At 36.1% G+C, this 18,086-nt stretch overlaps 1 protein-coding gene across 1 annotated transcript; it reads right to left on the reverse strand.

Moving 5' to 3' along the window:
* Positions 1–568: 568 nt before the first annotated feature.
* On the reverse strand, positions 569–17,724 carry LOC126840333 (uncharacterized). The gene is made up of 2 exons (XM_050575995.1): positions 17,423–17,724; positions 569–1,433 (listed from the first exon to the last, which is right to left on the reverse strand). The coding sequence occupies exon 2, from the start codon at positions 1,425–1,427 to the stop codon at positions 624–626; it is 804 nt and encodes a 267-aa protein (XP_050431952.1). The 5' UTR covers positions 1,428–1,433; positions 17,423–17,724; the 3' UTR covers positions 569–623.
* Positions 17,725–18,086: the final 362 nt, after the last annotated feature.

Below are 18,086 nucleotides of genomic sequence, written 5' to 3' on the forward strand. Positions count from 1 at the left end.
AATTGATAAAACAAAAAAGATATGTAGAGGGATTGGTTGATTATGACCCAAGCGATGATGAGATGAACTATCATATTGTCAACGAGAATGTCACATTTATGTACTTTGATCACCAAAACAACACAATACTATTAACGGGATTACAATATTTACACTATCGCTTTCAGAAACATTATGGTAATAGCTTTATTTTTTAATCGAGAAACATTTCAAAGCCTTATTAGGAAGTAAGTTTTATTATTGTAATAAATGTACGATGCAAGATGTTCTTGGTCGCGACTGAGTGGGTAGGCTTTTTTATCACTGCGTTTTAAGTCATATATACCTCCGACCGCACGAGCAAAAAAAAAAAACGAAAATAAACGTGTTTCGATGCACAAAAAATAATATATATAAATAATAAACACACTGGATAGAAGACAACTAATTTTATCGTATACTATATTACAGTGTTGTACTTGAACGTGTCCACTCGGCGGCCGATGAGCACAGTTAAAAGCGATTTGTCACGGCGGGGGTCATCGTGTAGGCGAAAAAACGTAAAAAAACAGTACTTACGCGTAACGCCTTGTGTTTTTTTTTTTTTTGGACGGGGAGAGGTCACGCCACTGCGGCATCGGCATTCAGTCGTCGTTGCCGTAGTAAGTCTTGACGATTTTGTGGTACTGCGGTGGTTGTACCGCGCCGCTGTTTCTGCTCACTACGTAGAACCCGTTGGGCTTGCCGTTGTTGACGAACGACTTCTTGACGGGCTTGCCGGCCGCCTTGGGCTTGTAGTAAAGCGTCCGGCGCGGCACGATCTTGGACGCCGACGGCTCGAAGTCGGCGTACAGCACGTCGTTGCTCTTGTACCGGCCCTGTAGCGCCTTCTTCACCGTCGGCAGGTTCCAGTGGTACACCTTGGCCGGCTTGCCGTTGGACACAAAACCCACCGGAAGCGTGTTGACGTTGGCGCCGCCGCCGTTGGGCGAGTAGTGTTGCCTGAACTGTTGGCTCTCGTCGTAGAAGTACGCGTGGGGCGGCAACTTGACCATGAACATCTGCGAATCCATGCCACCCTTGCTGTTGGCCGCGTACTTGCTCCTCGACTGGCTGGCCAACCGTTTCCGGTGATGGTTTTCGTTGGTCCGCACCCGCTTCATTCCCAGCCGGTTCAGCAGCTTGGCGTTGTGCTGCTTGTGCGCCGCCGACTTGGACGTTTTCGTCGGCCGTTCCGGCTCGTCGGCGGCGGTCGCCTCTTCCGTCCGGTGTCGCTGAGCCGCCGTAACCCTGTTGTTGCCGCCGCCGCCGTCACCGCCGTCCTGCGCCACGGCCGTCATGGCCACCTCGTCGTCCTCTCCGGGACGTTCCTTCACGGGCGACGCTAACGCAAAGCCGGACGCCGCCACCAACACGGCCGCCACGAGCACGACCAGTTTACAGTTCATGTTGTCCTGTAAATTAAGAACAAACACAATATTAGCTAAATGTTTTAGACTTTAAGGCAAAATTTATGTTCGTCAACCATTGCCTTATGTGTAGCCTTAATGAAAAGCCGTAATAAGCCGTGCCTTTTTAACCTAACCGGCAATACATAACGTTTTACAATGACTCGTGTCATGTGCATACCGTATACACGCTGTCGGACGGGCAAGGAATAGGTACTTGGGACGTGTACAGTATAGATATATATATATTATACATTACGTGCACTATACACGGCGTAAGTGTGTGTCTGTGTGTGTTTTATGGTGCACAAAGCGTTGCAAAGTCGTATGGTTACGCTTCTTCCGCTCGTAACGGTTCAAATTATAATATTATTATCACAACGCTGTGTAATGCGACGATTGTTGACCCTGTCTGAGCATATAGCAGCTGCTGAGTGAGGAGGGTATTGACGACGACAAAGCTCTTCCAATGTTATTATGGCAACGGCGTACCCTCCCTTTTGCTCCGACAGAATACATCAACATAATATTGTAATGGGTAATCAGTTTTTTTTTGTTGCTTATCGAAATTTCTAGAATTGTTTTCCTACGGCATAGGACGGTCACACGCATTGTGGAAACGCAATGACTGATCCTTTGTACAATTATTTGAACGTCGCAACGCGCGCGCCCCTCGACAACTATTGAAGAAAACAAATGTAATATAATAATATGCTGAATAAATGTTTTCACAATGCCATCGGCGGATGTTATAACAATAATTTATTCGTGTCTCGTTCGAATGGAAACAACAAACGCAATATTGTGTACATTTCCCCGTAAAACGGTATTTGAATGCCGAGAAGAAACAAAAAATATAATTTTCTTTAAAAAAAAAAAAACACTTGGTTTTTAACGCGACTGCGGATCGGGCTGGGAAGGGTCCTTTACTGACCACAGTAAAGGGGTGAATGACTGTTATCTTTTCGATTAGGTGCTAGACAGTTAGTATTATATTCGAGTCATGAGCCAGGTGTGTGGGAAAACAATTTTTCTTTTAATTTTTCAGGCCACGTTTAAACGTTTACAGATAAGGGATTAAGGATAAGGATACAGCGAGGCCGCCCGTGTATAACTTTACACATTTTTCCAGACGTCAGAATACAAAGGGCCCTTATCCATACAATATTTATCAACCAATCCTTTGCGGATAAATGTTTGAAAAATATATTGGAGAAAACATTTATATGAAGCACATTATATACTTGATATATTTGATATGAGCACATTATCCATATTAATCTACTATAAAATTTCGTAAAAATCACTTATGATTCTAATCACGATTTCACATTATAATAGAGTATTTTTGTTTCGTTCATTCGACGTCAAATCTGTTGCCCAAATTATTTTTTACCAGCGCCCATCCGATAAGTTTACATCAACATAATAATATAATATAAATGTATAAAATTAATTGTGTGATCTATCAAAAGTGCAATGGCAGGCCGACATAGGTTTTAAACGAACGAAACATTAGTGTTATTTTCTTAAAAAATATATGCGGTATAAAACGTTTACCGTTATATTTTATACCGTGATCTGATCAAACGAAAGCCGGCGGCAGAGACGTCGCGTTATTGTGTTCATAAATCTTCGTTTTGACTTTTGTAAAAAAAATTTTTAAAATACTATAGTAGTAGAATCATTAATGTCTTAGGGTCGATCAGAGTAGACCTGTTGATATTATTTTTGTTACTAAAACGCGAGGCGACTACTGTTAACGGTACAATATTATTATAATAATACACGGCTTCCCAGGGGGCGCCCGAGCCATATAATAGCTATTAGCCTATAGATTTATAATTTATTAGCGAGCACTTTATAAATTGTATACATCAACACGCACGATACACAAATAACTACCGAGAAGGTATTTTTTTTTTAATATTAACCCGACCACCAGTCTATATTACATATTATATTATTGACCCGGCAGCCTCCCACGGGTCACGCGGGTCCGGTTATTACAACTATAGCCGTTATACGTTGTATTTATTATAATATAATATTAATGATCGATATAAGACAGACACGCCCATTTAGTCTAATTCTAGTCTTTACTAATAAAAAAAGTAAAAAAAAACGGCCGACGACCCAATATTATAATATGTATAATTAAAATAATTTTGTTTTTTTTTTTTTGCTCACCCACAACGCTTTCCAGTAAGGTCAGACGTGTAAACAACAAGCCGTGCAGGTATAGTATAACATATCTGATGAATGACGTATTAGCTGTTAAGTTTGCGTGCGGGTCACATTTCTGAATGGAAAGTACGGACAAGCGGTCATGATGGCGGCGACCGTGCAATTAAATGAAGAGTGAAAATGACATCTGCGGTGGAGAAGATGAGACTAATGGTAATTACATTCCAACGTCATAAACATAATATATATAGGCGAATATTGTAGAAGAAAAAAAATACAGAAAATTACTGTTTTTATAAAAATATTAAGTGTTACAATAATATTTAATTGGTTTTTTTTTTCATGAGAAAACGCTAAAGGAAAATGTGGCGCACGCAAGCCTCTTCGGCTATGACTTATCATAACGACGACAATGAGAAAACACACACTTATATTATATAGTTCAAATACACAAACGCGACGTCCGAGGTCTAGTGCGATGTTTCACATTTAACATGAACGAAAGTCACGGCCGTTTCGATGATAATTACACGAAAATATAATAATAATAACAACCTAACGACTGTGTAATTTTACTCAGGTCTGGTATACTTACGGGAAATGCTCGCACGCTTTCTACGGCTACTGTGAATAATATTCGATTTTTGAGTTGGCTCGACAATTTCTTATCGTTTTCTCAGAAATGACACCGGCTAGCATTGCACGACAATCAGACACCGTTGAGAAACGCTTACAGCTCATATGGCGAGGTAAAAAAAAATATATATATCACCCACCCAACGGCCAAAAAATAATTATTTCCAAGTATACATGGTATAGCATGAAAGCCTGCCAGACCAAATCAAATGTTGCTATCAAAAAAACGAGTTTGGAAAGTTCGGATCAAAAGTTTGGAATGGGGTGAATACAAAAAAAGTTGTGAAAAATTGAGATAACATTGTATAAAGACAGTATGAAAACAACAAATTAAACTTCTTATTAAATTCTATGAGATATTGAGTGGCCCGCGGTAAAAGAATCACCCTGTATATGATTTTGATGACCAAAATCTAATTGATCAATTCGTTATGTTTATCCATTTCATATGTATTACATTTTTAATTTGAAAATCATGTCGAGGGTCTTTTATACTTAATATTTTGGGACCGTTAACATATTTAGCCCGGGGCTGATTTGTATTCCCTGTCCGCCCAGTCTACACCTACCGACGTCTGACTGTGTACACATGAGCTGTAAGACGTATGTGCTTCAACTTTAAAGACCGCCTTTAAATGAACGCTAAACCGGCGCGCGGGGGATATGTGCAATAACATACTCGCAAAAGTAATGGACACTTTAATAATACAATAACACGAACGGACCCTCTCAATCATCTTGTCAGAGCCAAGACGTCACGTTTGTTTTATGAATAGGTATAATAACCCGGAGACAAAGTAGTAGTAGGTATGATATCTGTTATGTACACACTATGGTTATAACGGACACTCTTAGAGAACCGTGTGAAATCCGTTTTGTTCTAAACGCATGTATTCGAAAAGTAACATAATATTATTATGTGCGCCGGCGGATCGATTCGCAAAACTCGGATCGTTTCGACTGTGTGTATAGAATTCAATTGGCCCTTCGTGACGTGTCCTCTGGGCTCGAAACGTTTTCAAGACTTTACCAGTTATACATCTTATAAGGAACGGTGCGCGTTGTCCGGTCAATTAGTGTATTTTGTTGAAATTTCTGAGAATTTACCGAACGGCCATATAGAGTTCCGACCCCGTCCGCTTAGCATATACATATATAATAATAATAATAATAATAATAGGTTGTTTATGTTAATTTGCTTCGATCGCGATTTGAGCGTCTCCCATTAATCAGACGGGACTCGAAAAATTCCTCTGTACACCGTGTAGAACTGATGACGGTCGTTATTGTAACACAGTCGAAAGACAACCCTTGTAATATTTTTTTTCCAGGGGCCAAACGGTCGGGTTTGAACATCCAAAACAGGTAGAAACGCACAAATAGGGATGCGCAGACAGTTCTACAAGCAGGTTGCTTCTAGACCTATGCATACACTGTAATTATAATAATAATTGTCCGAACGTTATATCAGTTCTTGGGAAAAACCCGTACTCAACCGACCGGTGTTGTCTCTTGTGAGATACTGATCAAATGTGGTAGGTTATTCTTAGTGTACTGAACCTATAATATAATATGTCTTATGTACTTATTCTAGTTCGGTTTAATCTAGTCACTCCACACATTTTCACTTTGATACATCAAACATTATTTACTGACCGTACAACAGTTTTATACAATTTTCTTCGTATCCTAAATCCATCTTTCTGTTAAACAACACTCCAGTTGTCTCTTTCCATCTTCATCTAACCACACTTTATTCTCCGTGTATTGTTTAACTCTTTGATTATCTTGCATAACTGGTTTCGTATGAATGCGTTAAAACTTTCGTGGATTGATCTATCAACTGAGTGAGATTCGGATACATCCACGTCGAATGTTGTGTGCCAACAATTCGGACTCTTTGCAGAGTCCATCTCCGTATGGTCACGGCATTTGAACGCCAGTCGAGACCACTATTGCCCTGAAGATGGACTCTGCAAAGAGTCCGAAACGTTGGCACACAACATTCGACGTGGATATATCCGAAACTCACTCAGTTGGTTTCGTATAGTTTGCTATACTCCATTTACCTATTTTTTATTTAAACAATTAATCTTAAAGCTATTTCCGAGACCTAAACTTATATTCTATAATGATATTCTGTTTTAGACCTGCTCATACAGTATAGAAATACTCATACAGTTTTTTTCAAACGTTTGAGGGATGCCCTAAGGAGAGCGACGCTCTCTTTGGTGGACTCCAGCGCACTTGGCTTCCGTTAAGGAGCATCGCCCTGTATGACGTGTCCCTATTAAAATTCTTCCATTTCATCACACTGTTGACAAAACAAACAAAATGGAAGCGGGGGGGGGGGGCACTCTCGTTGTTTGTACAAGAGCGCCGTGGTCGTGTGGGGCATCACATATGTAATATATACTGTCCGCGGTTGACACTATATAGTGTTATTAGCTGATGCTGTCCGAGTCATTACCGAGCGGCACACACAATATATAAATACACACACCTGTCGCTTCGGTTGATTATTATTAATGGCGCGGACGACCCATCAAGACACCGGTCGTGTCCCGTTTTACCACCCCCTCCCCCCCCCCTCGTCTTTCCCCTCATCGATCGGATGAATTAATTATTGGCGATCACGACGACGACGACGACGACGACAACTTGCCTTATATCAATGTACAGTCGCCGGCACCGTTATCCGAGTCCTACGGCTGGTATCGATCCCGCGGTGCCCTTGTACGGGGAAAACCAGTAAGTGTCGGGTTCAACGGGAACGGCGGGGGGGGGGGGTGGGTACAGTGTACCTCCTGTTAATATATTACACGTATTATTATGGCCCCGGTGTCCTTTTCGAGCATTCCAAAACGGCGGTCGACTCCTCCGGCCGATTGTCACGCGCGCGCGCGCCTCTTGTCCGCCTGTAGCTACCTCGAACAACGGCGGCGTATAACGGCAATAATATAGGTAATTGCGCGGAATCACGTGTTACCTATCCCGCCACACACACACACACACACATTCGTACGGCCCTAGTAAACGGGTATTATCGAATGCGTCACACTGCACACACAAGCGGAATAAAATGCGCGAAATTACCGCTGAAACGGTCGGTATGGAAGTCCCTATCTATGTCGAGAAACGCGCAATTTTATTCACTTATGTCGACCGTCACATAATGTAATACGTACACGTGTATATTATAATAATAGGTTACCATAATACAGCGTATCCGCGAACCGGCCCGAGTAATCCGGCCGCAATATCTATATGGAAATGGCAAAAATCGCTTCGGACCATTGTCTTTGATATTTTTTTTTTTTTTTTAAACTATCCACCGTGTGAGACGTGTACCCCCCGTATCATTCGTCCGAGTCTATGTGTAATAATGTGTCCAACGTGCCGCGCAAACACTCATCACTGTCTCCGTCTCCTTAGTCTCTCCATATTTTTCTGCTGAATCTCTGCGAGCCATTAACCTCCGATCACAAATGGTCAGCTCTTGTGCGCCAAACACGGAAAACGATAAAATACATTCCAAGTACTGGCGGGATGCACGCAAAATCGCGTCCCGGTCAAAGACATACATACCAACACACTGATCTTAGCTAAAATTATTGATTCAGAAACAAAACATTGTTAGTTTAACTTATGAATTAATAATAATAATATATCTTGTTATTGTGTATTACGATCGCAGTACGGGCGCACGCCGCACGGATCACAAGGATTTAAGTTGGGGGATCAGATTTAAAAATATCATATGTAATAATCGATAATAATTATTAGGGTCGGTGAAAATTTGTATTTTAAGTACCTACCACGTCGATAAATTTTATAAAATTATTACATACAAATATTATTCATTTCGAATTCCAAATTTATTTTTATTATTCAACTAAAATTTTTAATTCTTTAAAATGAACAATGAACAATGAAGTATCATATATTATTTTAAACATTTAATTTATTAATATTTTTGTTAAGTTAAATGCATTTATACTGTTTATTTAACAAAATATGTTTAGTTTAGTGTATACTATATACAATACAGTATAAAATCCTACTTATTGCTGCCATAATTATTTCATAATTTTAGTATTATTAAATTATCATCATCATTATAATTATTATTTGACTTGTTTGTGACGTGACAATGTGACCTTGAACAGTGGGCTTCTTTGGACTGGTTTGTTTCGGGTCGTGTCTTTTTCACGACCAGTACCAAAACTAGACACTGTTGTATCGAAACAGCCAGCGAGAGAGGAAAACTAGCAGGAAAGGAAACTTTGGGAAATAATAATTGCGTGACAGTGTTGAACCGACGGCCAGTACTCCTATTTTATTCAGAAACCCTTAAGCCTCATTTTAATATGTATATGATAAAAGATAAATGCAGAAATATAAAACACCTTAGCCGTGTAATTCGACTGGATGTTACCCATTATGAAAACCAGTATATATCTCGATTATTATTCAACAATAGCTACCTGTGTATAATTATTGCTCATAAAATACTAATGGTCGTATATTACATGTTTATGACCTACGCCGGTAGGATGATTCAATGAAAACGGTTACACTGTATACTATTCATCAATAGAGACTTTAATAACCGCAGCATCACAAAGGGAACGATTAGTTTTATGACCGTCTCAAAGTAAATGAAAACTGAGTATTATTAAAGTCTTTAGTATAAGACACGCATCAATTCACATTAAACTAACTACAGAGCTTTAATGGGTTAATTTTCATTTCCTAACTTTTCAGCCTTCTCTGCCGCCACCACTATAATTTTCCACCTTGTTAAGTTTTGAGGCTTAATATAAATCTATCCATAATATAATTTGTTCACTAATAAAAATATTGCCTTTCTAGAACAGTTTATTATTCTCTTCTGCTAATTGGGCAATGGGGTATTGCAATATTTTCTGACTCACAGTTTTTAAAATCATCGGTTCACTGATGTTTAGAGGAATACCACAAAACAAATGTAATAGCCGGAAATAAATTAATAGATTCTATCGTATTAGATTTTATTATCGTATTATTATATTTTTGTATTCGATTATTCGACTTACTCAAGTAGGTTTTCTATCGTCGAATTCAAAATACAAAATCACAAGTTATAATATGTATCTTGTAAGGCACTTATAACAGCTATAATATGTTTTCTTATAATGATTTTGTAAGTCTCGACATGGAAAGTGCTAATACATATACTGAATTGGTGTCAAAACAGGTGTATCAATGGTAAAGATATTGTAATATAGGATCGACGAGATCTATAGATAACATATTATCGAGGCCGCAACATACATAGGTAATTTTTGAATATTAAACGTTTGAAATAATATTAGGTGTATTAATTATTACTATTAATCGCCCAATTTCTCCGGGCCGTGTGCAACTGAACTGATTTTTATCATTCGGTGTAAGCCGTCCAAAAAACCATTCATTATAATAATTTTATATTTGCCTCTCGCAACCATGAATGTCCGAACAGATCAATTCAACGTTATAATTATAGCGTTATTCGATAAAAGTAAAAGAAAAATGGAATTCCATTAAGCAAAATAAAACCATTTTTGTTTAGTATGGGATCCAGCTCGCGAAAATCATAAATGTGTGTTAATTACACTGTAATAATATTATCATCCGGGTTCTAATACAGGTGTTGAATAATGATTAACTATAATATTATACTATTTTGCTCTAATTACCAGTAACGACTAGTGATCGTCACGATAACAGCTATCGACTATCCGTTGGGTTTTAAATAAAGTGTGTAATTATTAATTTTCCTTTCCTCATGCATATGTATATTGTATATATATATATATATTAAGAACATGTTTAAGGATAAAGTGGCCAATCGTTTTCGACTGGATATTGTATTGATATAATACTGTCTATACCGGCACAGATTTAGGGCAGTTGCACAGCTAACAGCTTTATTATAAACACACACACACACACTGGAAACAAAAATACTAATATTCTTAAATAGAAATTTAAAACGTTCCAAGTATTAGTAATTTGTTGAGAAATAAAGATTTTTGTCTCCTCCGGCCGTTTGGACATATATAATTATTATTACACCGTGTAACGTTTATTGATCGTCACCAGGATTTCCGGCGATGCGTACAATTGATTTGGAACAGTCTCGTCGGCCCTAAACCAGTTTCTCGTTCCTCGTTTTTAACTTGAAAAAGCTAGACAATATATACCTATATATTATGTATTGTACATGCAATACAACCGACGATTTTCACGCATTTCTGTTTATGTACCGTGGCTAAGAATTATTTTTATGCCGGCGCACGGACTACCAGTATCTAATATTATTATAATTGCTATTAAAAGGTGTATCATAATTTTTAATTATTTCAAATTTGATAGACATAATATAGTAATTATGCTTATAATTGTTCTTAATAATTCTATGTAATTGTTCTTTCCCAATATTCGTATCCGCAAAGCGCATTATCGAATAATAAACTTTCTACACAAATTATCCGTCCGGTTTACGCCTTCAAAAGTTTTTCTATCATAAATACTTATGATTATAAAGAAAATAGCAAGATAACCCAATAGACGATGCGGTTTTTTTTTCAATGTCAGTCGAAGGCCAAGTGAGGATTGGGTTCAGATTCCTCAACATTTTCGAGTTTGTATACCTATATATAATAGTTCTGGTCAGGTGACACCACTTTTTAAAGTTGATCGATCGCTTATAAAATATCACACGTCATTTTAGTCTAAAATATAATTGGTTATACTTTTTTTTTTTTAACATAATATGCTTATACGTATTAATTATAATATACATTTATCATTTTATACATTGACCTCACAATAATACAAAGTTACAGAAAAACAGAAACTTGTTTCTAAACGAGTTGCATTTCCATTACACGTGGAAAATTATTTTAACACAAATCGTTATATTAAAATTCAAAATCTGTAAACAAATTGCTTACTTTTTTTTTTTTGATTAGATGTATTTTTTTCCTTTAAATCAGCCTTATCCGTGAATGTGATCATGGTCTATCTCATCTCCCATGAATCGTAGTTTAAGTGAAGTAATATTTATGTACCAATTAACAACACATTTAAGTGATAGGAGAAAAACAATTAAATATTGGTTATTTTTTGTTATGAGAACTTGTCATTTCTTTATTCTATAAATGTTGTTTCTTTTTCTTCTTTGTTTTATCCTTATATAAACGGGATTGGATAATGAATAGGTAAATCCCTACAGCTAAATTCCTCTGCGTCTGTTTTACAACTTGATGTCCCTGCTTCCTTTCAAACTATATCAATCTATTCACTGTAATTTGTTTGTCTATAACCTAGTCACTCCACTAGATACATGACACATCTATTCTATTATCTATAGTTGTACACACAAATTATAAAAAACAGGTATACATAGAAAAAGCAACTTGACTAGTTATATTAATTTTGTGAGTATTAAGTAACTTGACGAGGTATTGAAACCAAGTAATTCTCCTATGCTCTGCGAGCGGAACGCTAACGCTTCAGAATGTAATATTACTTATGGCGTCGGCCTGTTAAAAACTATGTTTTTAATCAAATATAATAATTCAATTGCTCCGTTTTCGACAACATAAAGAGTAGACGAATGAAAGTTAAAAATAATTATTTAACGGCCATATGGTGTTCAGATGGCCCAGCGTACAAAAGCAAAACATTTAAAATAAAAAAAACAAGTACCAATTCACAGCTTGCACACACCGCAAGTAATTACTTAAATGCGACTTTTAACCCAGTGACATCAGAAACGCAGACCGTGAGATCGTGTGTACACACATTTCCCGGTATAATACAAAACGCTTGTATTGTGTGTCAGATCGATACCATCTCGGTGCTATTACCTCATTATGTGCCGCATAAAAAACTAGTAACCGGAGTAAGTAGATATATTATTACTTATAGTCGAGCTCAGCGCAAGTCGTCATAGTCTAAAAATAATACAGCATGACAGTGTCTGCACACATCTCTGCGTTTACAGACGGTGCACGACTTTGTATTTGGTCGCATCGACAAGTTATAATTAAGTAATTAACAAAACCTTGTAAATTATTTTGGCGTTTTATCCTTCGATTGATGTGCGCGCATTGATTATGCACAATCCAAGAATAGTTAACGCGCTAATTAATTAAGACAAGTTTTAAATTTCTTAACCTTGAATCGTGCGACGGGTGAGTCATCGATTTTAAATGCTTTTGCTCAGAGAATGAGTTCACATTTAGTTGTATGAACAATATGGGTTTAACAATTTTGATATCTTATGTCTTGCCCAAACCGTTTTTGTGTAATAAAATTTAATGTAATGTATTTAAGTTAATTACCTCGATTATCTAGACGTGCACATTTTGTATTCGTACCTATTAAAACACAAAGTTCACTATTACATTGAAGAATAACAAAATATGATTTTCTATCATACTCCATCTCTTAAAAGATATATCATTCGGTGTCAAAATGTAAAAATAATGTATTCGGAATTGGGCGTGTGGTCGAGCCGTCCAGACATAACTCAATTATAACTGAATGCCGAGAGGAGCTATGACCGATTGTGATTTATTTAATAAGTCATAAAAGAAAGTCAAAAGTAGAATTTTGTATTCCGTCAATGTACTGATTAATGTCCGACATTTAAATAATTTCCTATGACGCCAAACGGCGAAGTAAATCAAATGTTATACACATTGGCCACTCTTGATTTCAAAATCGATTTATTGATAAACTCCTTTTGTATCATTGGCTCTACCATCTAATATTATAGAACTATCTAATTCTTACCCAAGTCGTGTATTCTGGGCTTTAATAGTGCCGTAGCATCCAACTGCATGCAAATCGAATGATACAAATAAAAAAACTACCAGAATTCCATTATCGCATAGAATAATTATAATCTAACACAGTAATTTAAATATATTTATATTTTCTACATGTTTTGATGAGGTTTGGTGGACAATTATTTATGTATAATTAAAAAAATGTTTAATATTTAAGTAAGATTATCGAATAATAAAACACAAATCAATAATAAACAAGTGTTAACTTAATTAAACCACGCAGTGAAATATTTAGTGAACTGAATCATTCTTAAAGTATTATTGCCGAGTTGGAACTCTACTTAAATGTACTTAATTGATGAGAATGGTGTGAAAACAAGCATTCTTCCAATACAATTATTATTGGACATCACGTTTTAGTGGTCAACACACATTTTTTCCTGTCCTACAGTCACGAAACGTGAATATCTGGAAGAAAACAAAATCCCGGGCAACGGCGATGTAAGATCATCTTAATAATATATTCAGTTTTATTGCCGGTGACGATGGCATGGCAAAGAGGGTTAAACGGCGAACGTACACGGTCACGTACGGTGGAAAGGACAAGAATGGAAATACTATTATTTATTCATGAAAAAAAAAAAATACAGACAGAGAATTACAATAATAATAATAATAATGATGATGTAATGCTCAGAGACGTACCTACTTCCGATTTACTACGGACACCGCGTATCATTCCGTGTGTGTAGTACAAACTTGTACACAGTATAGGTATAATATGGAAAAAGAAGAAGAAAAAAACTTACCTACTCGCGTTTAACCCGTTTACAGTGTTTCTCTAAGGTCAGGGTTGTTTACAAATTACATGTAATTTTTGTTTTGCTCCACGATACGATTAAAATAATTTGGTGCGTTTTTTTTTTTGTCCGTTTATCATACGTTTTATTTTTGCTGCTCTCCGACCGACCGACCCGTTAGCGTTATTTAATACTCCAAAATAATCGTATATTATAATTTATATATTATATGTTGTCCTCGTATTATAAGAAACCTTACCGAGACTGTATTGATTGATATTATTTATCTAGTGTAATACATTTGCAGGAGGGTATACCTATTATTTCGCACAAGAGCAATATACTACAACTTATTATTTATAACTATAACTACCATAATATATACACAAATATAGGTATATATGGTATACTGGAAACGCTTTCGTTTTCCTTGTAACGCACTAATAGATATTATATCGGACAGATTTATAATACAAAAATTGCAAGTATGACGACGACGACGATGAGTACAGCTTGTACAATGTTATGTAATTTCTGAATATTTTTTTAATATAATATATATTTTAATTCGAACAATAGACAGATAAATCACGACATGCGCGCTAGCAGATGACGATACTGGACTCGAGTCTAGACTCTATATTATGTATATAAATAAATATATTATCCTCCTCTCAGTATACGACTCGTACTCATACTTATATTGCATTATGTGTATGCTCAAATACAATATGCGAGTATACCGGGTGATTCACCGACCTCGAGTGGACTCACAATTTCCACACAGACAAAACGACCTGCAGTCGGTGAATCACCACCCTGTACTCGCCTCAAGTTCAGGCATCAGCATTACAAACAATATAATATAAACTTTATTTATAGTTGGTCCACGGGGTAAGTATGTCCACCGCGTACATACATCAATAGTTTATAATGTGCACACATTTATATTATGCTACATATTCTCATCTGCGCCGGGCACAGCGTCTCCGAGCCGTGGTCGTCGTGCGGTCCTGCTCATGTCACTTCCCTAAGGCCTATTGCCTTACTATGTTGCACTATTTTTCATAACGAAATGAAAAGAAAACCGTCTGGCTACAAGCAGTTTCGGCTCGAAGCGAGTTCTTATTAAAATTGGTGTTTGTGGTGTTGCGACCGTCAAAGTCGCCTGACGTTTGTTACTTTTACAGTTTTATAAACACGCCGTGAAGTCATACGCGTATATTCTGCTAAAATAGCAAAAATCAGTTTCTACTCTCAAAATAAATATGCTAGGCACTGCATTACTTTTATATAAATAGCGAAGTAAAAATAAAACTACACATTTTACCTAAAAAAATGTCTTATCTACTTTTGTAAATAAATAAGACTTTATGAACCTCAACGAGTGTTAGATTAACAGTATAGCTACTTTTAGTCTAAATTAAATGGAAAAGAGATTTGTTGGCAGCAACAATTAATATATTTTAGGGGAGTTTAACGCTCTAGTCCAACACTTTTTAAGGGAATTTTTTGCACAATTGAAGGATGCCATTTTTTAGGTCGATTATTTTATGTAAGTATATAATATTTTGAATAAGCGAATTAAATTTACTACAGGAATCGAAACGTTTTATTGATTTTGTGAAAAAGCGTCACATAATATTAGACAGCCTTAACGATTTGGTCAGCACTATTATAAACTAAAATAGGTTCTCGGTGTTCACCGGCACGAAGAGCATGTATTCGTGGCAAAAAAAATAATAGAAGAAAACAATAACGAAAAGGCTAGTGAAAACTAATAGTTGACCGCGTTTAGTTCCGGTTTGTGGACGTATATAGTGCGCGTGGGGGGATCCGATTGTTAGTTCCCTTTGAGGAAACCCGATAATTGCCCGTGATGATTAATACGTGCTCGGACTGAAACGGAATGACTTTTTTCCCCGAGCACATTAAAAAAAGAGAAAAAAGAGTAAAAAAACAGCTCGTGCGTTTCGGGGTCTACCCTCGAGACGATGATATGCACGCAAGTGCACAAGCCCAAACGCGCATGTCCGTTATCCCGGTGTTAAAAAAAAAAAACACTAAAATATTTCATCACGAAATCATCAAATACGAACACAGTTGTAAAGTCGTGTGATAGTCAGTACCTCTCACACTCTAGCAGATCATAATTTACATAATACTATACAAATGACATTGAAAACGTACATTAACATATACTATATAATTTCATTTCCTACACAGTTGATAGAAATAACATCAATCATGCGTTTGTCGATCGACCGTCCAAAATAATAATACATTTAATAACTATTACTATTGACTTTGGTAAATAAATGACGATAAATGTTAAAGAGAAAATTCAAAATTCAACATTAATTGTGTCCAGTTGGAATGGCCATCACAGTTCTGTTTACTATTTTTGTTTTTTATTTGGAAATTATACAATCTGTAATATATTTAATTACAATAAGCATACAAGATGATTTTAAGGTAAACAGATATATAATAATATATTGAGACAGTAGACTTGATAGAAGGGGCCAGCCAGTGCTGGTACTTTATGACGTGTGAAATCGTAGATTTTTACTATTTAATTGTCATATATTGTGGCACATTTGATGTATACCTACCACATAAATAGCAATTCATGTGTTTAAATTTTATTAATTTTCATGTATTCTGTAATTATTCTGATACCCGACTAAGAGATTTAATTACAATCTATCCACTCCGAGGGTAAATTTGAGGATAATTTAGTCGTGTAATTATTATAAAATAATATACTTCCCGTTTAATGTTGAAAAGCTTTTTGAATTACAGATTAAAAAATAATTGTTTGCGGTTGAGTTAAAACAGGTGACAATTTTACTTATATTGTAATTATACTAATAAAGTAAACTTTCCGGTTGTTCGACAATCGATAGGTTGGATATAACGCATAACCAACACAAGGACATGCACTATGAAAGTATGGTTTTCCTACAAGTAATAACTAATAAAAGTAGTATGTACTTAGGAAATACATAGTCAAGTTAAACGAAATAATTACACAAACATTAAATGTTATTCGGTCTAGGGATAAGACTTCAAAAGTCATAAATAGATAAATCTACCTATTTATTTGGGAAAATAAATAGATAGATGAGCTAAATAGAAATATTGTACAAAAAATGTATCTTCAAAATAATAACTAAAAGAATATTTTTTTTTTGAAATCCGGTAAGTAATAATTAATTTTTCAATATTTAGAACCTTTGTAGGTTGTAACATAAATGAAAAAAAAAACACCTTTCTTGCTCCATTTTTTTTTTTTTTTTAATTATATTTTGATTAATAAGTGGTTATTTGTACATTATTTGCATGTGTTGATTTTGAGCATTTACAAAAAAAAATTCTAGTAATCATTCCAAAAATAATTGGCCAGAACTGACTTTTGCGGTGTGTGGAAATAAAGATTTCTTCGGTTTTCAAAACAACAGCGGTGAGCGGTATTTTTCTTTTGTAGCTTATAGGTTTTTTGTTTCTCTAATTATTAAGACAAATATTGCTGTTGTAAACTGACCTGTTGAGCGTAGAAAGAAATTTTCCGTTATGCAAGAAACTGCGAAAGTTCGATGCGTGTTTGCCGCCGCTGGTCTGAACGTACGAAAAACGTGTGCTCCGTTTGTGTAAATTATATTTATGAAGACAAAAAAAAAAAAGTTGCGGAATACTTATAACCGTTTAACAACTGTCATTAAGTATGTGTGCACTTGGTAAATGCTAAACTTCGCAAAGTGGAAGCCGAAGATCAACTGACGCCTGCACGAAGGATATTAAACGCGGCGCGCGTGAGCCACTCATCTGTTCGACCAGAGCCGGTGCATCTTCGTTTGAGTAGGAAATAAAAGAGGGCGGGCGATACCGCCGTTAAGTACGATATACACACATCTGACACCACACACACACACACTTGTATTTTCTTCTGTTATTATACGTTGTTTGTATACAACAATATAATTTATATATATAATGTGTACAAAGCGATAACCGCGAAACTGTGAAAGCATGTCGTAAATCATTAACGTTTATATTTTTTAAAGTTAAAACTGTACACGTTTATCATACATATATTAATAATAATCGCGGTCGACCGGAGTTCGTTTGTTTTCTTTTAAATAGTACATAAAAAATACAAGCGTTGTGGATTTTCCATTACGAATTGATATTAAACGTCCATCAGTCGC

This window comes from Adelges cooleyi, unplaced genomic scaffold (assembly GCF_023614345.1).
Source record: "Adelges cooleyi isolate 19-005CV unplaced genomic scaffold, UGA_ACOO_1.1 ACOO_flye_CR_arks_rails_tigmint_CR_PRNA_376, whole genome shotgun sequence".
Taxonomy (NCBI): Eukaryota; Metazoa; Arthropoda; class Insecta; order Hemiptera; family Adelgidae; genus Adelges; species Adelges cooleyi.